At 37.8% G+C, this 19,499-nt stretch overlaps 1 protein-coding gene and 1 non-coding gene across 7 annotated transcripts in view; one reads left to right on the top strand and one right to left on the bottom strand.

Annotated features, from left to right (window-relative positions):
• Window positions 1-19,499, top strand: part of APAF1 (apoptotic peptidase activating factor 1) — an 87,080-nt gene that overhangs the window by 5,647 nt on the left and 61,934 nt on the right. For 5 of the 6 annotated variants that reach the window (XR_002788123.2, XM_023559947.2, XM_064283694.1 and 2 more), the window contains exons 5-10: window positions 12,621-12,804; window positions 14,891-15,003; window positions 15,224-15,355; window positions 16,655-16,893; window positions 17,314-17,481; window positions 18,727-18,858. Coding sequence is in view for 5 of the 6 variants with exons in the window: in XM_023559947.2 (XP_023415715.2) it covers window positions 12,621-12,804; window positions 14,891-15,003; window positions 15,224-15,355; window positions 16,655-16,893; window positions 17,314-17,481; window positions 18,727-18,858 (968 nt within the window). In the remaining variant the exon portion in view is untranslated. The remainder of the gene's footprint in view (window positions 1-12,620; window positions 12,805-14,890; window positions 15,004-15,223; window positions 15,356-16,654; window positions 16,894-17,313; window positions 17,482-18,726; window positions 18,859-19,499) is intronic. The other variant, XM_023559951.2, reaches the window with a different exon arrangement.
• Window positions 2,642-2,748, bottom strand: LOC111748468 (U6 spliceosomal RNA). Its single transcript, XR_002784190.1, has one exon. It is a non-coding gene; the product is annotated as a U6 spliceosomal RNA (small nuclear RNA).

Here is a 19,499-nt window from a genome sequence, read left to right as displayed (position 1 = left end):
CTATAGAACAAAGTAGAACTGCACCATAGAGTTTCCAAAGAGCAGCTGGTGGATTCGAACTGCTGACCTTTTGGTTAGCAGCTGAGCTTGTAACCATCGTGACACCAGGGCTCCACCACAGACCTAGTGGCTTAAAACCACACAAATTTAATCTAGTTCTGGAGGTTAGAAGTTTGAAAATAGGTCTCACTGGGCTAAAATTAAGGTGTCAGCAGGTCTGAGTTCCTTCTGGAGGCTCTAGGTAGGAATCCTTTTCCTTGCCTTTTCCAGCTTCTAGACTGCCTGCATTCCTTGACTCATTGCCCCTTCCTCCATTTTCAAAGCCGGCAGTGTGTAGCATCTTCAGATATCTCTCTCCCATTCTCCTCTTACCCACTGCCCCTCCCCCCCCCCGCAGCCTCTCATCTGTCATTACATCATCTCTTACCTCCCTCTTATAAGGACCCTTGTGATTACATTGGGGTGACCAGGATAATCCAGAGTAATTCGTCCATCTCAAATCCTTAACTTAATCACACTTACAGTGTCCTTTTTGCCAGGTGACATTCACAAACTGTGAGGATTAGGATGTGCACATGTTTGGTGGCCATTATTCTGCCTACCATCAACAAAAGACCAAACCAGTTGCCATGGAATCGATTCTGATTCCTGGTGCCCCCATGTGTGTCAGAGTAGAACTGGGGTTCACAAGGTTTTCAATGGCTATTTTTTGGAGGTAGATTGCTAGGCCTTTCTTCCAAGGTGCCTCTGGGTGGATTCAGGCCACTAACCTTTCTGTTAGCAGCCAAGCACTTAACCGTTTGCACTGCCTAGGGACTCCTTTTGCCTACCACAGCCATGATTAAACTTGGAATTTATTTTCCTCCCAGGCTGTCACAGAGAGGCTTGAGTAGTCAGACCAATAAGTTCACTTATGTATCAGATGGCACTTAGTATGTCTGGAATGAAGCTAGTTCCCTTGTATCTTAACAATAGAGGAGATTGTAGGGTTGAAAAAGGATCTTGAAAGGTTGTATTCCCTGCCTTTTAGGCAGGACTAGACTTAAATCTTCCTGTCAGTTGAGTATCTATTTTGGCATCGAATGCTGTAAGGAAGGAGATTCTTAGAAACTCAGTTACATTAATGACTCTGTTAATGGGTAACTCTCCCATGTATTTGGCATCCTGTATTTTTTTTTTTTTTTTAATTTAAACTGTTAATTCCATTTCTGTAATTAATTCTGTCAGTTGTTGATCTTTAAAAATAAAAATCTTTAGTAACTTGTCTACTTTGTATGTAAACGCTGGGATAAAGAAAAATTGAGACCTGACTATAGCAATCGATTAGTTTTTGCAGATAGGCTTCATAGATTCATTTGACATTGGATGACTGACTTTTCTTGCTTCACATATTCATGTATCCAGTAAATGTTTTTGAGCACCTGCTCTGGGCTTGGCACTGTTTGGGGCTAGGGAGCCAAAAAGTAGGCAAAGTCTGCATCAAAAAGTAGGCACAGTCTGCATCTAAGAAATTGACTCACAGTCTAGTAGGGAAGGCAGACATGTAAACAAATGATGACATATGATATATGGTACAAACTTAGAACGAAGGAAGGAAGCATTAACTCTTTGGCAGAAGGGGACAGACAGGACAGGCTTCCTGAATGAGATGACATTTTAGCTGGAGTTGGGAGGGAGAATAGGAGTTTGATATGCAGACTAGGTAGGCATGGGAGGTGAGGGAGTTGGGATGGTTACAGAACGAGTAAGGACTCACCAGGCAGAAGAAGGATTAGGACATATTTGACAGGTATGCTGTTGACCATAATGAATCTGGTAGCTTACTCGGGATATTCATCAGGAATATTTGGATAGCTCTGTCATTATTCATTGCCTTCATTCATTAGTGAATTTTCTCTTATAACACCTCTAGGAGAATACAAAGACAGTTCTTTGACTTCTAGAGGCTAATAATTTTTTTTTTATACAAGGCATAATCAGCAGGTAAGATAGTTTATGATTAGATGATAAAATGGATGGAATAAGCAGTAAGCCTTAAGAGATTTAGAAAGATGGAGGCTAGAGCACATTTATTGTACACATCTGGGTTTAGTTTCTATTTTACAGCCTTTGTAAGCAATATTGATTACACTTTTGTCAGAAGTATGCCCTAGTCCCTAACTCGTTGTATTTTCCCTCCTGTCATTACAGAGAAGTCCCCTAGAACTCCCATGCAAGTCTCAAGACCATGTGTTTTTTTTTTCAATCTCTGCTACCAGATTTATCATCCAGGGTATTTCAGGATAAAATTGGTTTACATTTTTTTTTTGTAAGGAGATGAGTATTCCTTTCAATATTATGATGAATTTTCTTTAAAATATATACTTGTACTAACTTATAGAATTAAGAGACTGCACCCCCAGCTTGATTTAAATCGCTAAATTATTGGATGAATTTTCAGTTTTGAGGGTTAAACTTGACCAACCGCTGTTAAATAATCTCTGAGAGTTGAAACAAAGTTAAAACAATGCTGGAGATTTTTATTTATTTTTTTATTGTGCTTTAGGTGAAGCTTGAGAGAGCAAATTAGTTTCTCATTCAACAATTTATACACAAATTGTTTTGTGACATTGCTTGCAATCCGTGCAATGTGTCAACACTCAAAAATGTGGAATGCTTCACAAATTTGTGTGTTATCGTTGTGCAGAGGCCGTGCTAATTTCCTCTGTATCGTTCCAGCTTTAGTATATGTGCTGCTGAAGTGAGCACAGTGCTGGAGATTTATTACTTGGTCATACAGTTTATGAATTGGACAACACACAGCATGAGACTGGGTGTTGTACCTGAAATGAGGCCGTATGGGGTATTTATAATCCCAGAAACAAAGAAAGCCAGGGAACTCCAAATGGTTCCCGTGAGTCTTTTGGATATTCACCAGAACGTGTCTTGAAATCCTTTCTTTGTTAGAAATGTGTTTGGCTAAGAAGACAAATGATGCAGGTCTGAGTGGTCAGTGCCTTTCAGGCTGGCTTTCAGATCACCAGTCATCTGCTTGTCTAGAATGGAAGAGTAAAGAGTAGGAACTGTTGATTATGTATAAATTTACAGATATAAGTTAATTACTATTTCTAAAAGTTATGTTACTTATTATCTTTAACCTTTACTGTGTGAAACCAGGTAGCGGTCGCCTTGCATAGGCGACTTCATCTTGTTTTTAGCTTCCATAGCCATGCAACGTATGAAATTAATTATCTAGGAGTCATATGTACAAATTGTGGTCTTAGAACAGATTTTAGCCACTTTGTTTTCAGAAAATCTTAGAGATAACTAGCAGCCATCCAGTACATAGTGAGTTTAATTCATATTCCTGATATACTTTTGTGGGATCTCAAGTACAGAGAATTAAGTTAATCATATTCTTTAGTTCATGACCTGTTGTCCTATTTAGTTGGCGTAATGCTTAGCTACTTTATTTTTTGTTTCCTTTTTTAAAATTTCCCGTTTTCATTTCCCTTTCCCTCCCTATAGGTAACCCTTTTGATGTATTTAATATATGTTCTTTAGTTCGTATGTGTTCTTGTAAAACATATGTTGTTTGTATGGAGATATTTTATATTTGCATAAATGGTATGGTGTTAGTTATTTTGTCTCTTATTTTCCTTTACACTATGTTTTTAAGATTTATCCTTGTTGCTGTGTATACATATTGTCCATTACTTCTGATGGCTTCCCTCCATGGAGTGCATCTGTCTAGTCATTTACTGCTGCTATAACAGATATGCCACAAGTGGGTGGCTTTAACAAAGAAAAATTAATTTTTTTGTAGTCTGATAGGCTAGAAGTCCAAATTCAGGGCATCAGCTCCAGGGGAAGGCTTTTTCTCTCTGTTGGCTCTGGAGGAAGGTCCTTGTCGTCAATCTTTCCTTGGTCTGGGAGCATCTCAGCACAGGAACCTCAGGTCCAAAGGATGTGCTCTGCTCCCAGCGCTGCTTTCTTGGTGGTATGAGGTCCCCAACTCTCTGCTTGCTTCTCTTTCCTTTTATCTTTGAAGAGATAAAAGGTGATGCAGGCCACACTCCAGGGAAATTACCTTGGATCAGGAAGGTGACCTGAGTAAGGGTGGTGTTAACAAGACCATGCTAATCCTCTTAACATAAAATTACAATCACAAAGTGGAGAACAACCACAGAATACTGGGAATCGTGGCCTAACCAAGTTGATAGACACATTTTTGGGGGGACATCATTCAATCTGTGACATCATCCAACACATGTTTACAACCCATTCCCCCAGTAAATAGTTATGTAGGTTGCCTGCAACTTTCCACTGCCTAAACAAAGCTGGTTGAACTTTTATATGAATGAGAATTTCTCGAGTATATGTAACTAGGAGCAGAATCACTAGATGAGAGGATGTACAAATATAAAATTTGATCCGCTTTCCTTCCTCCTCCCCCATGACTGCACCAGTCTATGCAGTCTAGCAGGGTGAGAGGGCTTCTGTATCCTCACTTCCCTAGTGAAACTTGGTATCATTCAGTTTTATGATTTTTGCCTGTTTAGCAGCTGTGAAGTGATATCTTTTAATTTGTTATTTCTCTGATAACTTGAGTTTGAGCATTTCTTTATAAGTTTGTTAGCCTTTTAGATTTTTTTTCTGTAGATTTTATTTATATTCTCTGTCAGTCTTTCCATTGGTATTTCCATCTTTTTTCTTACTGCTTTTCTGAAGTTTCTTACGTATTTTAGATATTAGGCCTTGTTGGTTTTATACCTTGTAAATACCTTTTCCAAATGTGTCATATGTAATAACTTTGTCCTGGATGTCCTTAATAAACGAGAAATCCTTAATTCTGATGTAGTCATATTGATCAATTTTTTTAGCCTTCTGATTAATTTCTGCTTCCTGAATTTTGCTTAAGTAGTCCTATTACAGTTTATCTTTCATATTTAGCTCTTTAATCTGTCTGGCTATCTAATTTGCATTTATATGTGAATATTAATCTGTTTAGTTCATCTGCTATGTTCTGTATCATGTATTATATTTTATTTCCTAATATTTCCTATTTTTAAAACTAATTTTTTGATCTTGTTCTTATCTCTCTCAGTATATTTACTTTGCTTGTTTTAAATTGTAGGATCACCTTTTTCATCCTTTTAGAGTAACCTGTTCCTCAGGAGTCTAGTTATTTATTTATTTTCTTGTATGTTAAGAAAAAAAATACTCTGTCATGGTTTAGTCCGTCAAATGTGTCTCTGGGACACATTTATAAGACCATGCCATAATTAGCTTATCGTGGAAGAGATAAAAACTTGAGTCTGTAATTAAAAATATGGAACTGTCGTTTATTCATGATAGATTTTGAATATAGTATTTGTATGTGTAAAATCGTTCTAAAATTTGAGAAATTCAGAGATTTTTTGCTTTCATATACTTGATGTAAGAGATACTTAGTTCAAAGGTAAGGGAATAATTCAAGTTAATACAGAACACATTAAATGGGAACAAATTAGAAAAAAAGGGATCTAGTGCTTAGAGGATTATCTTCAATGGGCAGGTGTCTAGTTATTTTGGCCTGTGGTTTTATTTTCTCCTCAGGATTTGGGGCATTGTGAATGGTGATTGGGGAGAGGTTAGAGAAGAATGTAAAAGTTTTTATTTGATCTGCCTTTTCACCACTGCCTAACACTACCCTCTGCTTCATTAATTCAAGAATAGATGTTTTCCCAAAGGTAATTTTCAATTGCTTTAATAGTCACTTCCATTCTAAAATATAAGAACAGTAGCTTTTTTAAAATTGTGCTTTAAGTGAAAGTTTACAGCTCAAGTTAGTTTCTCATACAAAAATTTATACACACATTGTTATGTGACCCTAGTTGCTATCCTTATAATGTGACTATACATTCCTCTTTTCCAGTCTAGATTTCCCGTGTCCGTTCAACCAGCCCCTATCCCTTTCTGCCTTCTCATCTTGCCTCCGGACAGGAGCTGCCCATTTAGTCTTCCCTATATCTATTTGAACTAAGAAGCACTCTCTTCATGAGTATCATTTTATGTCTTATAGTCCAGTCTATTCTTTGTCTGAAGAGTTGGCTTCAGGAATGGTTTTAGTTCTGAGTTAAAGAGATTCTGGGGGCAGTGTCTTTTGGGGTTCCTTCAGTCTTTGTCGGACCATTCAATCTGGTCTTTTTTCTAGAATTTGGGTTCTGCGCCCAACTTTTCTCCTGCGCCGTCAGGGACTCTGTATTTTGTTCCCTGTCAGGGCAGTCTTTGGTGGTAGAAGGGTACCATGTAGTTCTTCTGGTCTCAGGCTGATGGAGTCTCTGGTTTATGTGGCCCCTTTTGTCTCTTGGGCTCTTTTCCTTGTGTCTTTGGTGTTCTTCAATTTCCTTTGCTCCAGGTGGATTGGGACCAATTGATGCATCTTAGATGGCCACTAGCTAGCTTTTAAGACCCCAGACGCCACTCACCAAAGTAGGATGCAGAACATTTTCTTAAAAACTTTGTTATGCCAATTGACCTAGATGGCGCCTGAAGCCATGGTCCCCAGACCCCTGCCCCTGCTACACTGCCCCTTGAAGAGTTTGCTTGTGTTCAGGAAACTTCTTAGCTTTTGGTTTGGTCCAGTTGTGCTGATTTCCCCTGTATTGTGTATTGTCCTTCCCTTTACCTAAGATAATTCGTGTCTAGTTAGTGAATTCCACTCTCTCTCCCTCTTCATTCTCTCCCTCCCTCCCCCCCAGTAACCAACAAAGAATAGAACATTAGTTTTTTGTCATTTTATTGTAGTATAAAATCCTCTTTTATTTTGAAAGTGTAGGTAACCGTAAGGATTAGAAATTTGATTGAAACTGTGGTTCTGATAGGTGACGGTTGGCATAAATTAAAGAATATTAAGTTCTTATTTTTGCCTATACATTTTAAGTGACCCAGTTCCCTGTTGAAAGTTTGACCCTTTATTCTTCATATTTGTAGGGAAATTATAAAGAATCAACATTTTTAAACCATTTACACTATTGTATTTATATGTTGAATTTTTAAAGCATGGAAGTTCTCTCCAGGGGCTGTCTACATATTTGCTTCTGTCCTTACCTGGATTTTCTTGATGCTATGGGCAGTTCTACTCTGTCCTATAGGGTTGTTATGAGTCAGAATTGACTCGACGGCAACGGGTTTGGTTTTTTTTTGGTTTTATAAGATTATTAATTGCTACTACGCTAAACCTCATGTGAAAGTAAGATGGGATTAATTTTTTCTGAATAAAAGTCACTTTTCTAAGTAAATTTCTCTGAATAAAGTATAGGCACAAGCTTCGTTCAAGGCTAAATTGCTCCCTCTTGTGCCCATAGTTAAGATACTTAGATTCTTTCTGAAATGTGGAATTAATGGTTCAGTATTTATTTATTTTTATTTAACTAAAAAGGAGCCATAGTGGCGCAGTGGTTAAGTACTATGCTGTTAACTGAAATGTTGGCAGTTCGAACCCACTAGCTAGTCCAAGGGAGAAAGATATGACAGTCTGCTTCTGTAAAGATTACAGCCTTGGAAACCCTGTGGGGGCAGTTCTACTATGTCCTATAGGGTTGCTGTGAGTTAGAATCGACTAGGCAGCAATGAGTCAGGATTTAACAGAATATCATGTTGTGATGATAGGAGATTTGCAAATCATTTGGTTAATTTGTGTTTATCTTTATTTTTGAAGTTGGTATTATTTTTCTTGCATGTGCTCATAATGTCCTAACTTTTTAGTTTTAAATCTAGGAGAGAAAGATCTTTGACCTAGGTAATAGGCACTTAAATTTAAATCTGAAGACTTCATTAGCTAGCTGTATCAGGATACTTTCTGTTTTATTGTTTGTTTTTAATTCTGGGATGATTTTAAAGATTTAAATAGAAAGTTCAAATTAATAAAACAATAAATACCCCAGGACAACAAGTTGTTTAAAATTTGTTTATTTGTTTTAAGTATTGCAAAAATAGCATATTCATTAAAAACAAAAAAAATTTCTTGCACTTCTCTCTCTTAAATTCCAAATCTTTCCCCTGAGATAATCATGTTAACAATTTGGAGTGGATCCTTCCAAACTTTTTTCGGTGAATTTACAAACATGTACACACACAACACAGCCGTAACGCTGAGTGAGGCCTCAGAAATTTGCTGTTTTGTAACTGTTGACTTAAACTGACTATGGAACTTCAGGAAGCTTATAGGAATAAAGCATAGGACTTGTCTGCCTTCTTCTAAGGCACTAGCTTTGATCCTCAAACCACATTTCACACCCCTGTCTTTACCTCAGCAACTGCAGAAGTCTCTGACTCCTGGCCGTTATTTTTTAGATTCTTTTGCAGATGCTACTTAGTACATTGCCAAATTCTGACCTAGTTCCCCTTTCTTCATTCTTAAACCCTTCTGCTGTACCCTCTAGACCTCTCTTCCGTGATCAGGAAACTCCTCTATATCATCAACCTGTTCTCTCGCCTTATCTGTTCAACTTGCCTTATCTGAAACCGGGCAGTTCTCTGAGGATACCATCTTCTCCACAGCCTTTTTCAGTGTGTGTGGCAATTTTTTTCCCTTTATATTCCACATTAGTAAGCACCAGGAGATAGAGTGGGTGTTGTCCTTGTTTTCGGTTGCCTTATCCAGACCAGTATACCCTGTCCTCTTGCTAAATTTTTTGTCCTTTGATGTTTGTTACTCAGCTATTTTAGTTATATAGTGCTGCTATCACAGAAATACCACAAGTGAATGGCTTTAACAAAGAGAGATTTATTCTCTCACAGTTTAGGAGGCTGGAAGCCCTAATTCAGGTTGCCAGTTTCACGGGAAGGCTTTCTCTTTGTTGGCTCTAGGGGAAGGTCCTTTTCGTCAATCTTCCCTGGTCGAGCAGCTTCTCAGCACAGGGACCCCAGGTCTAAAGGGTGTGCTGTTTTCCTTTCTCTTATTTCTTGGTAGTATAAGGTCCCCCAGTCTCTCTGCTAGCTTCTTTCTTTTATATCTCAAAAAAGATTGACTTACTCTTCAGACATGGATTGGACTGGACAATGGGTTGGAGAGGGATGCTGGTGAGGAGTGAGCTTCTTGGGTCAGGTGGACACTTGAGACTATGTTGGCATCTCCTGTCTTGAAGGGAGATGAGAGGGTAAAAAAAAAAAAAAATTTTTTTTTTTTGAGGGGGTTAAAAGCTGGTGGACATGAAAAGAGAGAGTGGAGGGAGGGAGCAGGCTGTCTCATTGGGGGAGAGTAATTGGAAGCATGTAGCAAGGTGCATATAAGTTTTTGTGTGAGAGACTGACTTGATTTGTAAACTTTCACTTAAAGCACAAGAAAAATTATTAAAAAAAAGAAAGATATTTACTGAAGACACAACGGGATCTTGTAGATTGAGTTCTGCCTCATTAACATAACTGCCTCCAGTCCTGCCTCATTAACATCATAGAGGTTGGATTTACAACACACAGGAAAATTGCATCAGCTGACAAAATGGTGGACAATGATACAATACTGGGAATCATGACCTAGCCAAGTTGACACACATATTTGGGGGACGCAGTTCAGTCTGTAACATCAGTTTATAATCTTTCTTTTAAGCCCTTCTTCTGTGGGCAGTGTTAGTGATTTCGATATCTGTGTCAATGTCATCCAAAACTTTGGCCTCTCAGTTCCTTGACCTCTGTAAAAAATGGCATTGGGGCAGTGTCTGACCTCATCTAACTTCACAAGGGAGGAGGAGAACCACCATTAACAGCCTAAGGCTGATTCTCATGAGTCTGGGGTTCAGGTATGCCTCCTCTTCCTGCCATTTTCACCAATTCTGATGGCAACAGTCCCTCCCACAACATTCTCTACTGGGTTTGATAATTCATTGCAGTGGCCACACAGAACTCACAGATGATACTCAGAATTGTAGGGTTTATTAGAGAAGTAACAGGTTACAGTTCAGGCTCAGGAACACTCAGGATACAGTTCTTCCATCAGGACAGCCTCTTCCAAGACATGCTTGCAGGCACGCCTCTGCCCGGCCCTAGACCACTGTGCAAAGACACTTAGCTTTCTAGCTCCGTGGGCCAGGAAGCTACTGCGCTGTCTCCTGCAGGTCTCTCCTGCCAGTGTCTCCTTGGTGGTGGTGGGCTCTTCTCTGCCTCTGGGGTGGCTCACTTCAAATCCAGCAGGATGGCAGAATTGACCAATCCCATTGGTGGGTCACGATTACCCTATTAAACAGTCCCACCCAGTCACTTGGATGGGAGTTACAAGACCATGGCTAGAAAGTCACACACAAAGGAGATCTATTACACCGCACTTTATCTCCAGGACCATTTTCTTCACTCCCACTAGCCATATACTTCCCTAATCTCATTTTGGACCATGGTCTTTGTCATCACTAGAAATTATACCACTTTTGAAATCTTTGTGCTAAACATTCAACTCTTTACCCATCTCCACCTGTTCTATTCTTCAAGTTCACTACTACGATGTTTAGACCTCTCAAGACTTATCCATTTATTCCATAATATTCATGCTATTTATCCCATCAGCCCCCTCCTAGACTTGGGCCCAGATTTTATTGCCTGTATTCATTCATCCCTTAACGTGTACTCTTGGCTCTCTAGTTCTCTCCTCTGTTTAGCCTTATAGAACTGTATCTGGGGTGAAAGTTGACACCTTCTATGTGTCAGAAGATGGAGTAGGTGTTCCTCCTTGCTCCCTATTGTTTCATGCAGACTGTTACTCCCTCTTTGCTGGAAAAAATCATCCAACTGAGTTCCAATTTAAATTCATGATCATAAACCTTGTTAATTTTACTGGATTTATTTAGTGAATGTGACCATTGCATTGGGATTTGTAGGGCATAATTAGAAAACAATTTTTTCTCCTCATTGTTTGCTCAAACCTGTCCTGTGGGACTAGTTCTTTCCCTGACCCAGTACAGGTTCATAGTCTCCAGGTCACTTCAAGTAATTAAACTGTCAAGTCCTATTTAACATTCCAAATTTTATTTATGGATAAAGACTCTCCCTTTCCTCAGGGGACCTGCCTTATCCTTGGAAAGCCTGCAGTGAAAAAGGAGGCTGTTCTGGACATTGCAGATTGTTTCCAGCTTTTTCCTGTTGTAGACAGGAGGCAGGATAGTGTAGAAGTTGAGCATTGATGCTGGAGGCTTGAATCTCAGCTCTCTGCAACTTTGTACAGATTAATTGGCTGTGTAACCGTGGGCAAGTTGGAATTGACTTGACGGCAGTGGGTTTGGTTTTGGTTTGGTGTATCTCAATTATGAGTTGGGATCGACTCGACGGCAGTGGGCTTGGTTTGGTTTTTTTATACCTCAGTTCCTCATCTGTCAGTGGGAATTGATAATAGTGTCTGCTTGGTAGTGTGCTGTGAGGATTAGATGAATTAATGTATGTAGAAGTCTTAGAATAGTGTCAATAAATAATCTGTCGTACATAGATCTTTGTACACATTTACATGTATTTCTTTTGGATGATTAAGTTTTTTAAATAGTGATTTTTTGTATTTAATTGTATGTGAATACCAACAGATAAATTGCCATTTGTACTGTTTACTTATACTTTTAAGGTCAAATAATGGAAGTCTGATGATTAATGCAACTGGTATGATCTAGTACCAGTGTTCACTGTATTTTACACATATAGACCCCATATATATTTTTAAAATTTTATGTGGTGCTGATTACATATAGCCTATGAAGACGTAAGATTCTTGACTTTTGTCAAGAATATGTAAGCAAAGATATTTCAAGATATATTGTGACTTGATGATAACAATTAATAGTAACAGTAATAATAATAATAATGGCCACTTGTGTATAGTTCTTAATGGCTCAAAGTTTAACATTTGTAAGGTTTTTCTGAGCTCCATAACACTAATAACCCTGTCTATTATAACCCTTTACAGTTAACATAGCACTTTTACATGGTTTATGTCATTGGTTTCTCATAGCAACTCTAAAATAGGTGGGTTAAACAGGGTTATTCCAGGTAACAGATGATGAGACAGAAGTTAAGTGATTTGCTGAAGATTAGAGTCAACACTTGAGCCTAAGTTCTTATTCTAAGTTTATGTAAGAGAACCATAAAGAGTGAGTTTCGTGTTTCTGTACATCAGTGGTTCTCAACCAGGGGTGATTTTGCCCTCCAGGAGACATTTGACAACGTCTGGAGACGTTTTCGGTTGTGATAACCAGGGGGTGGTGCTACTGGCATCTAGTGGATAGAAGCCAGGGAAGCTGCTAAACATCCTACAATGAATAGGACAGTCCTTCACAGCAAAGAATTATTTTGACCAAAAACTCAAGAGTGCTGAGGTTGAGAAATTCCATTGTACATCGATCATTAATGATACAGGACAAAGATTGTGAAATTTTACTTGGTAGGTTTTTATTGATAAGCAGCAGATTTACTCCAGTCTTCAATTTCTTCACATATTCAACTTCTCTTAGATGTAGGCTGTAAAGCCCAATAACAGCCTGTTAAGCAAAATTTAAAGCCTGAATCAAGAGAAGTTGAAGACGTGAAGAAATTGAAGACTGGAGTAAATCTACTGCTTATCAGTAAAATCATTCAAAGGAAGAATCTTGTTCAAAGACCTTAAGTTTATTTATTCTTTTCCTCACCAGGTTGTTTCCCAGGGGGTGTGCATTGGGTTTCAGTTGGAAAACAAGATAAATCTGGGCTTCTGATGAAACTGCAAAATCTTTGCACACGATTGGACCAAGATGGCAATTTCTCCCAGAGGCCTCCACTTAATATTGAAGAAGCTAAAGACCGTCTCCGCATCCTGATGCTGCGCAAACACCCGAGGTACAGATGGTCAGAGATAGTTGGTGTATGAAGTAACAATAGGCTTAACTACTGACACTTGGAGAACATCATGCCTTTTTCCAGCTGTTCTGTAGAGTGCTTAAGAGAGAGCGGTTGCTTTCCTGCTGTTCTCTCTCTTATATTAAAAAAATAGTGGTTGCCACTTGGCCTAAGATACCTTTCTATGCTTTGTGTCTTACCTATACAGTGTCTCATATGTACCATCGTAGGCTCTCAAGACATACTGGGTAGATGAGTCGTCTTTGCTAAAATGTGTAAACTCCTTACCTTGAATCCGTTACTATTTCTAATGGATTAACATAGAACAAGAGAGAGAATAAATGTAGGCAACTGGTAAAAGGCTGCGGGTCCTGGTGGCGAAGTGGTTAAGTTTGTTAAGTTTGGCTGCTCACCAAGAGGTTGGCAGTTTGAATCCACCAGCAACTCCTTGGAAACCCTATGGGACAGTTCTACTCTGTCCTATAAGGTTGCTGTGAATCAGGATCAGGGCTGGTTTATTGGTTTGGTAAAAGGCTGAGTCAGTCCTATTTTCTAATAGGACCCTTCTCTTTTGTCTTAGTTTTTTTAGAGATATAAATGCAACTGTTCTACTTATATGTACTTTAAATGTTTGTTTTGTTTATTCTTTGATCAGTCAATTAATTGCCATTATAATTATGTGCTAGGCACTGTTACCAGCTATTTGGCAGTTTTCATTAGCCAAGAGGGAGACAGAATCTTAGCTGCTGCCTGTGCTGAGTATAACCTCAGACTCAGTCAACAGTTTGATTTCAGTGATCTAGCACTTGTTCTTTAATTTATTCATTTAATCAATATTGAATATTGTGCCGGGTTCTGGGCCAAGTGCTGTAAGTACAAAGATATAACACTAGGGAGTGTTGTGGCATGTTGGGAGAGAACTAGGAACTTTTTTTTAATGCTCTAATGCACTGGAAGATGCAGTGCACTTTAATATGTAACAGTGGCAAAGTACAGCAGTGATTCTCAAATTGGTAAGAGGATTAATATCAGAATACTACGGGGAGAGGAGTAATTTTTAGAGAAAGCCCTCGGTATCCTGAGGCATTCCCACTGCAAAGGGCCTCCCTTTTCTCTTCCTTCTTTATTTTCCAACCCCCTCATCATCCCTCTCTCACCTTTGGTGATCACTGTATCCATTTTCCTGGAGGGAATAGGATTGAGACCACTAACAGTTTCCTCTTTCTTGCTCAGTAACTTCTCATATAATCCTACTTTCCTTTTTTTGGAATAAAATTGACTTCTATTCAGAAAAACATTGGAGCCACTATCAGATGTATCAGGTCATGGCGTATAAAGCCAATCTTTTTGTTTCTCTCTGTGTCTTTTTAGTTTCTGTTTTTGCAATTCACCAACCTGTGTATGTACTTGAAATGGTTTTTTGTAGCATACAGAAGTAGTGGCCATTTAGATGCTAGTGTATAATTACGCTATCACATTTTCATTATATTCTCCATTTGTTTTGGTGAGTTTAAAAAAGTTCTTACAGAGATCAATCAGAAATTGACAGAGGTACCTTGTCATTATGAATAAACAAATTGATTCCTTAGGTGCAAAAAAGAAAACAACAACAACAACAAAAAAAACTCACTACTGTACCAGCACATTCTATTAGGCTGCAGCATATAAAATTGCCAGCTTTATAGTTCAAAAGTGGTCAGATATTACCAGTGGTATGTGATTCACCCTAATACTAACCTAGGCACTATTTCAGTCTGGTTTTGATGCTTAAAGACTGAATTGAGGAATCCCATTATTTGGGTAGTTCTTTTTAGGCACTAGGTAAGTGATGGTTGAACCAATAAATTACTAATACTCACCTGGTATACACAGTCCTCTTTTTGTAGGGTCCTTCATTTTAATATCTGTTGATTTGGGGTATGTGGAGGGGGAAGTGGAAAGTCTCTAATTTTTTTCTTTTTATTTAAAGGAGCGTATTGGGAAAAAGGTATAGCAAAGAAAATGGGAAGTTTTTTTTTAGATTTAAAACTTCAAATAAGTGCCATTAGTTACTCTTTGTAGTTTTTTTGTTTTGTTTTTAAATTAGGTCACTCTTGATCTTGGATGATGTTTGGGATCCTTGGGTTTTAAAAGCTTTTGACAATCAGTGTCAAATTCTTCTTACAACCAGAGACAAGAGTGTTACAGATTCAGTAATGGGTAAGGATTATTAATTTGCTTTTCAGTACTTTTATATTTTAATTCAATTATATTTAAATATGTGTTGGGTGCCATTGAGTCAATTCTGACTCATAGGGACTCTATAGGACAGAGCAGAAGTGTCCAACAGGGTTTCCTAGGCTATAATCTTTATGGGAGCAGATTCCCAGGTCTCTTTTGGCATACCAGATTACTTATTGTGTCTTGATTTTTGTTGCAGGCCCTAAATATGTGGTTCCTGTGGAGAGTAGCTTAGGAAAAGAAAAAGGACTTGAAATTTTATCGCTTTTTGTTAATATGAAGAAAGCAGATTTGCCAGAACAAGCTCATAGTATTATAAAAGAATGTAAAGGTATAGTTTTTTGTTTTGTGTATGGGGGTATTTATTCCACTTTGTAAATTAAGCTAATGAATATGATATTTAGCATATGAGCATCCAAAAGTTTTTCTAGGATATTTGATGTTTTAGGTTTTTCTTAATACCTTAAATGATACATGTTACTATGGTATTCATTCATTCAAAAAATATTTAATGAACACACAATATGCTAGGAACCTTGCTACCCAGAAGGGTGAGATGAAGACGTGACATCTGCTGTCAAAGAGTAAAAAATATAGTGAAAGAGAATTTTTTTTTTTTTTGAGTTGGGATTTTATAAAACCAGTATTCTAATTTGATAAGTAAAAACTGGCGTTCTCTTAGTTTGCATTTTTATAAACAAAGTTAAACTTTTTACTTGTTTGCTGGGATATTTTCATTTTAAGGAATTACTTTTGACTCACTGTTTTGGAATTTAAGTATTTTTAATTTATTTTTAGACATTCTTTAACTATTGAAGGTATTAGTCCTTGGACATATTTTCGCAAATATTTTTTCTCAGTTTTTTGCGTACCTTTTAATTTCATTTGTAGTATCTTTTGACATGCAAAAATTAAAAATTATTATATGGTCAAATTTATTAATTCTTGAAATGATTTCTTCCATTGTTGTTATGCTGAGAACTTATTTTCTTTCTGCCATCAACTACATACTTGGTTTTAAGTTAATTGACTTAAAAAAACCTCTTAAACTTAGGAAAATACTTGCTTATATTCATTGTAAAGGCGATGCATATCCATTTTGGAACAGTTAAAAAATATTTGAAGCACTGAAGAGAAAATAGCAATTATCCACTATCTGATAATTCTCATAAGAATATGTCAGTTTTTTATAGGTATGTAAGTTTTTTTAGAATATTGGGATTGTAATATATATACATAGTTTCGAATCTTACGCTTTTCATGTAATGTATCATGAGCATTTCCCTATGTCATTAAATATTTTTTGAAAAAGAAATTTAGCAGTGGTATAATTTTGTGATATGCTTTAATTAACCATTTCCCTGTTACTGGACACTGTTCACATTGTTTTTAAGATTTTTCACTATTTTAAATAATGCTGTGATGAATGTTCTTAACTGAAATCTTTATTTCTAATGATTTCCTTAGAATAAATATACCTAGAAGAGAACCTGAGAGTTACAAATATTTTAAGGCTCTGGATAACATGCAGCAGAAATTACCTCCTAAGAATAAGTTGATTCTTCAGTTAGTGGAAATTTTAAAATAAAACAGTTATAGTACAGTGACTACTTTTTTTTTGTTTTTTTAGGTTCTCCTCTTGTAGTGTCTTTAATTGGTGCACTTTTACGTGATTTTCCCAATCGTTGGGAGTACTACCTCAGGCAACTTCAGAATAAGCAATTTAAGAGAATCAGGAAATCTTCATTTTATGATTATGAGGCTCTGGATGAAGCCATGTCTATAAGTGTTGAAATGCTCAGAGAAGACACCAAGAATTATTACACAGATCTTTCCATCCTCCAGAAGGATGTTAAAGTGCCTACAAAGGTAACAGAAGGACCACCAATCTTTAGAGCCTCACCATTGTGTATTCATGGCATGTAAACTTTGATGTAATACTGAGGATATTGCTGTAGAGGATATTGGAAGATAAGATCTCTGATTGGGGTGGTGGGATGCAGGGTACAGAAGGCCCACTGCTCCTAGTCTCCATCAAGGGCTCTCTGTTAAACCCATAAGTTACCTATTTCTTAGAGTGGTTCTAGTGAAGCTGGAGAAGCACCCAGCTTCTCTCGCTTTATTTCTCTGTCTTCTTTGCTTTTCTATCTTAAGGAAGCGTTGGGTTTCATTTTATGAAATGGAGGCATTCAGAGCTTTAAGATAGGATTTTTTTTTGTGTTAACACCTTGTCTTCAATCCTGGTCATTTTACTTCTGTGGCACATTATATGCTTTCAATGATTCCCAGGTGTTATGTATTCTCTGGGACTTGGAAACTGAAGAGGCTGAAGACATACTGCAGGAGTTTGTTAATAAGTCCCTCTTATTCTGCGATCGAAATGGAAAATCATTTCGTTATTATTTACATGATCTTCAAGTAGATTTCCTTACAGAGAAGAATCGCAGCCAACTTCAGGTACCTGCATCTTTTTTTTTTTATTAACTTTTATTGAGCTTCAAGTGAACATTTACAATTCAAGTCAGTCTGTCACACATAAGTTTACATACATCTTACTCCGTACTCCCACTTGCTCTCCCCCTAATGAGTCAGCCCTTCCAGACTCTCCTTTCGTGACAATTTTGCCAGCTTCCCACTCTCTCTATCCTCCCATCCCCCCTCCAGACAGGAGATGCCAACACAGTCTCAAGTGTCCACCTGATATTATTAGCTCACTCTTCATCTCTCTCCCACCCACTGTCCAGTCCCTTTCATGTCTGATGAATTGTCTTCGGGGATGGTTCCCGTCCTGTGCCAACAGAAGGTTTGGGGACCATGGCCACCGGGATTCCTCTAGTCTCAGTCAGACCATTAAGTATGGTCTTTTTATGAGAATTTGGGGTCTGCATCCCACTGATCTCCTGCTCCCTCAGGGGTTCTCTGTTGTGCTCCCTGTCAGGGCAGTCATCGATTGTGGCCGGGCACCAACTAAGGTACCTGCATCTTTTATACATTCTCTGGTTTTCTAACTTTGTATTCTGAAATAATTCTAGAAAAAGTTGCAAAAATATTAGAGTATTTCTGTGAATATACCCTTCACCTAGCTTCCCCTAATGTTTGCATTTTACATAACCATAATATAACTATCAAAGGCAGAAAATTAACATCGATACAATCTGTTGGCTGAGCCATGGACTTCATTTTGCCAGCTTTCTCGGTGACGTCTTTGTTCTGGTCCAGATCCAGTTCAGTATCCCATATTGCATATAATCATCATTTTTCCTTAGTCTGCTCTAATCTATGAAGATTCCTCAGTTTTTCTTTGTCTTTCATGGCCTTGTAACTTTTGAAGAGTACTGGCCATTCATTTTGTAGAATGTTCTTTAATTTGGATTAGTCTGATGTTTTCTCATGATGAAGTTGAGGTTATGCATTTTTGGCAAGCATGCTACAGAAGTGATGTAGTGCCCTTAGTGCATCAGATTCAGGGGTGCATGGTGTCAATATGTCGTCTTATTGGTGGTTGTTAACTTCGATCACTTAAATAAAGTGGTGTCTGCCTGGTTTTTCCACTGTAAAGTTACTGTTTTTTTTCCTTTATAATGATAAGTATCTTGTGGGAAGATTCTCCGTGCATTCTTAATAGCTTTAGAAGCTAGAGTTACTGTGATGTTTAAGTTATGTAATTGTTTCTGCCTTTGAAATGTTTGATTTGGGTTTCAGGATCTGCATAAGAAGATGATTACTCAGTTCCAAAGGTATCACCAGCTACATCCTCTTTCACCAGATCAGGAGGATTGCATGTACTGGTACAACTTTCTGGCCTATCACATGGCCAGTGCCAATATGCACAAAGTAAGATGATGCATTTAAAAATTATTTTCTTTTATCTCACTTTCCTTTTGTCCTGTGATTATGGTTTTCTTAATAAAAATGCTTTTTATTCAACTATAGCCTATATAAGTATTTTTTGTTTTTGTTACTGTGTTTACCTGCAGTGGTTTGAAAGGTACCTAGTAATGGCATAAAAGGTCCCTGGGTGGTGCAAACAGTTTGCATTTGACTACTAACGTACAGGTTGGCAGTTTGAATGCAGCCAGTGACAGTGTGGAGGAAAGGCCTGGAAAGATTATAGCCAAGAAAAACCCTATGGGGCAGTTCTGCCCTATAGCACACACAAAGCTGCCGTGAGCAAGAATGGACTCGATGGCAGCGGGTTTTTTGTTAGTTGGTTTGTTTTAGTAATTGCAGTAAATGAATCTTCTATAAATTTGTTCTCTTACTAGTAGCCTTCCTTTATGGGTACTGTGAATTTATTTTTATGCTTTGAGAAGTAAGGGGATAGAAAAGTATATTCATTCGTTCAATAATATTTATTGAGTGCCTATTATATACTGGTCCTGTTCTTCAGTATGAGGATATAGTACAGGCACAAATTCCCTGCTCACACGGAGCTTATATTCTGGAGGGAGACAGATAGTATACATGCATTTATA

The sequence above is a fragment of the Loxodonta africana genome, chromosome 4, assembly GCF_030014295.1.
Source record: "Loxodonta africana isolate mLoxAfr1 chromosome 4, mLoxAfr1.hap2, whole genome shotgun sequence".
In the NCBI taxonomy this organism is placed as follows: Eukaryota; Metazoa; Chordata; class Mammalia; order Proboscidea; family Elephantidae; genus Loxodonta; species Loxodonta africana.
This window is presented reverse-complemented; position numbering and strand designations above follow the sequence as displayed.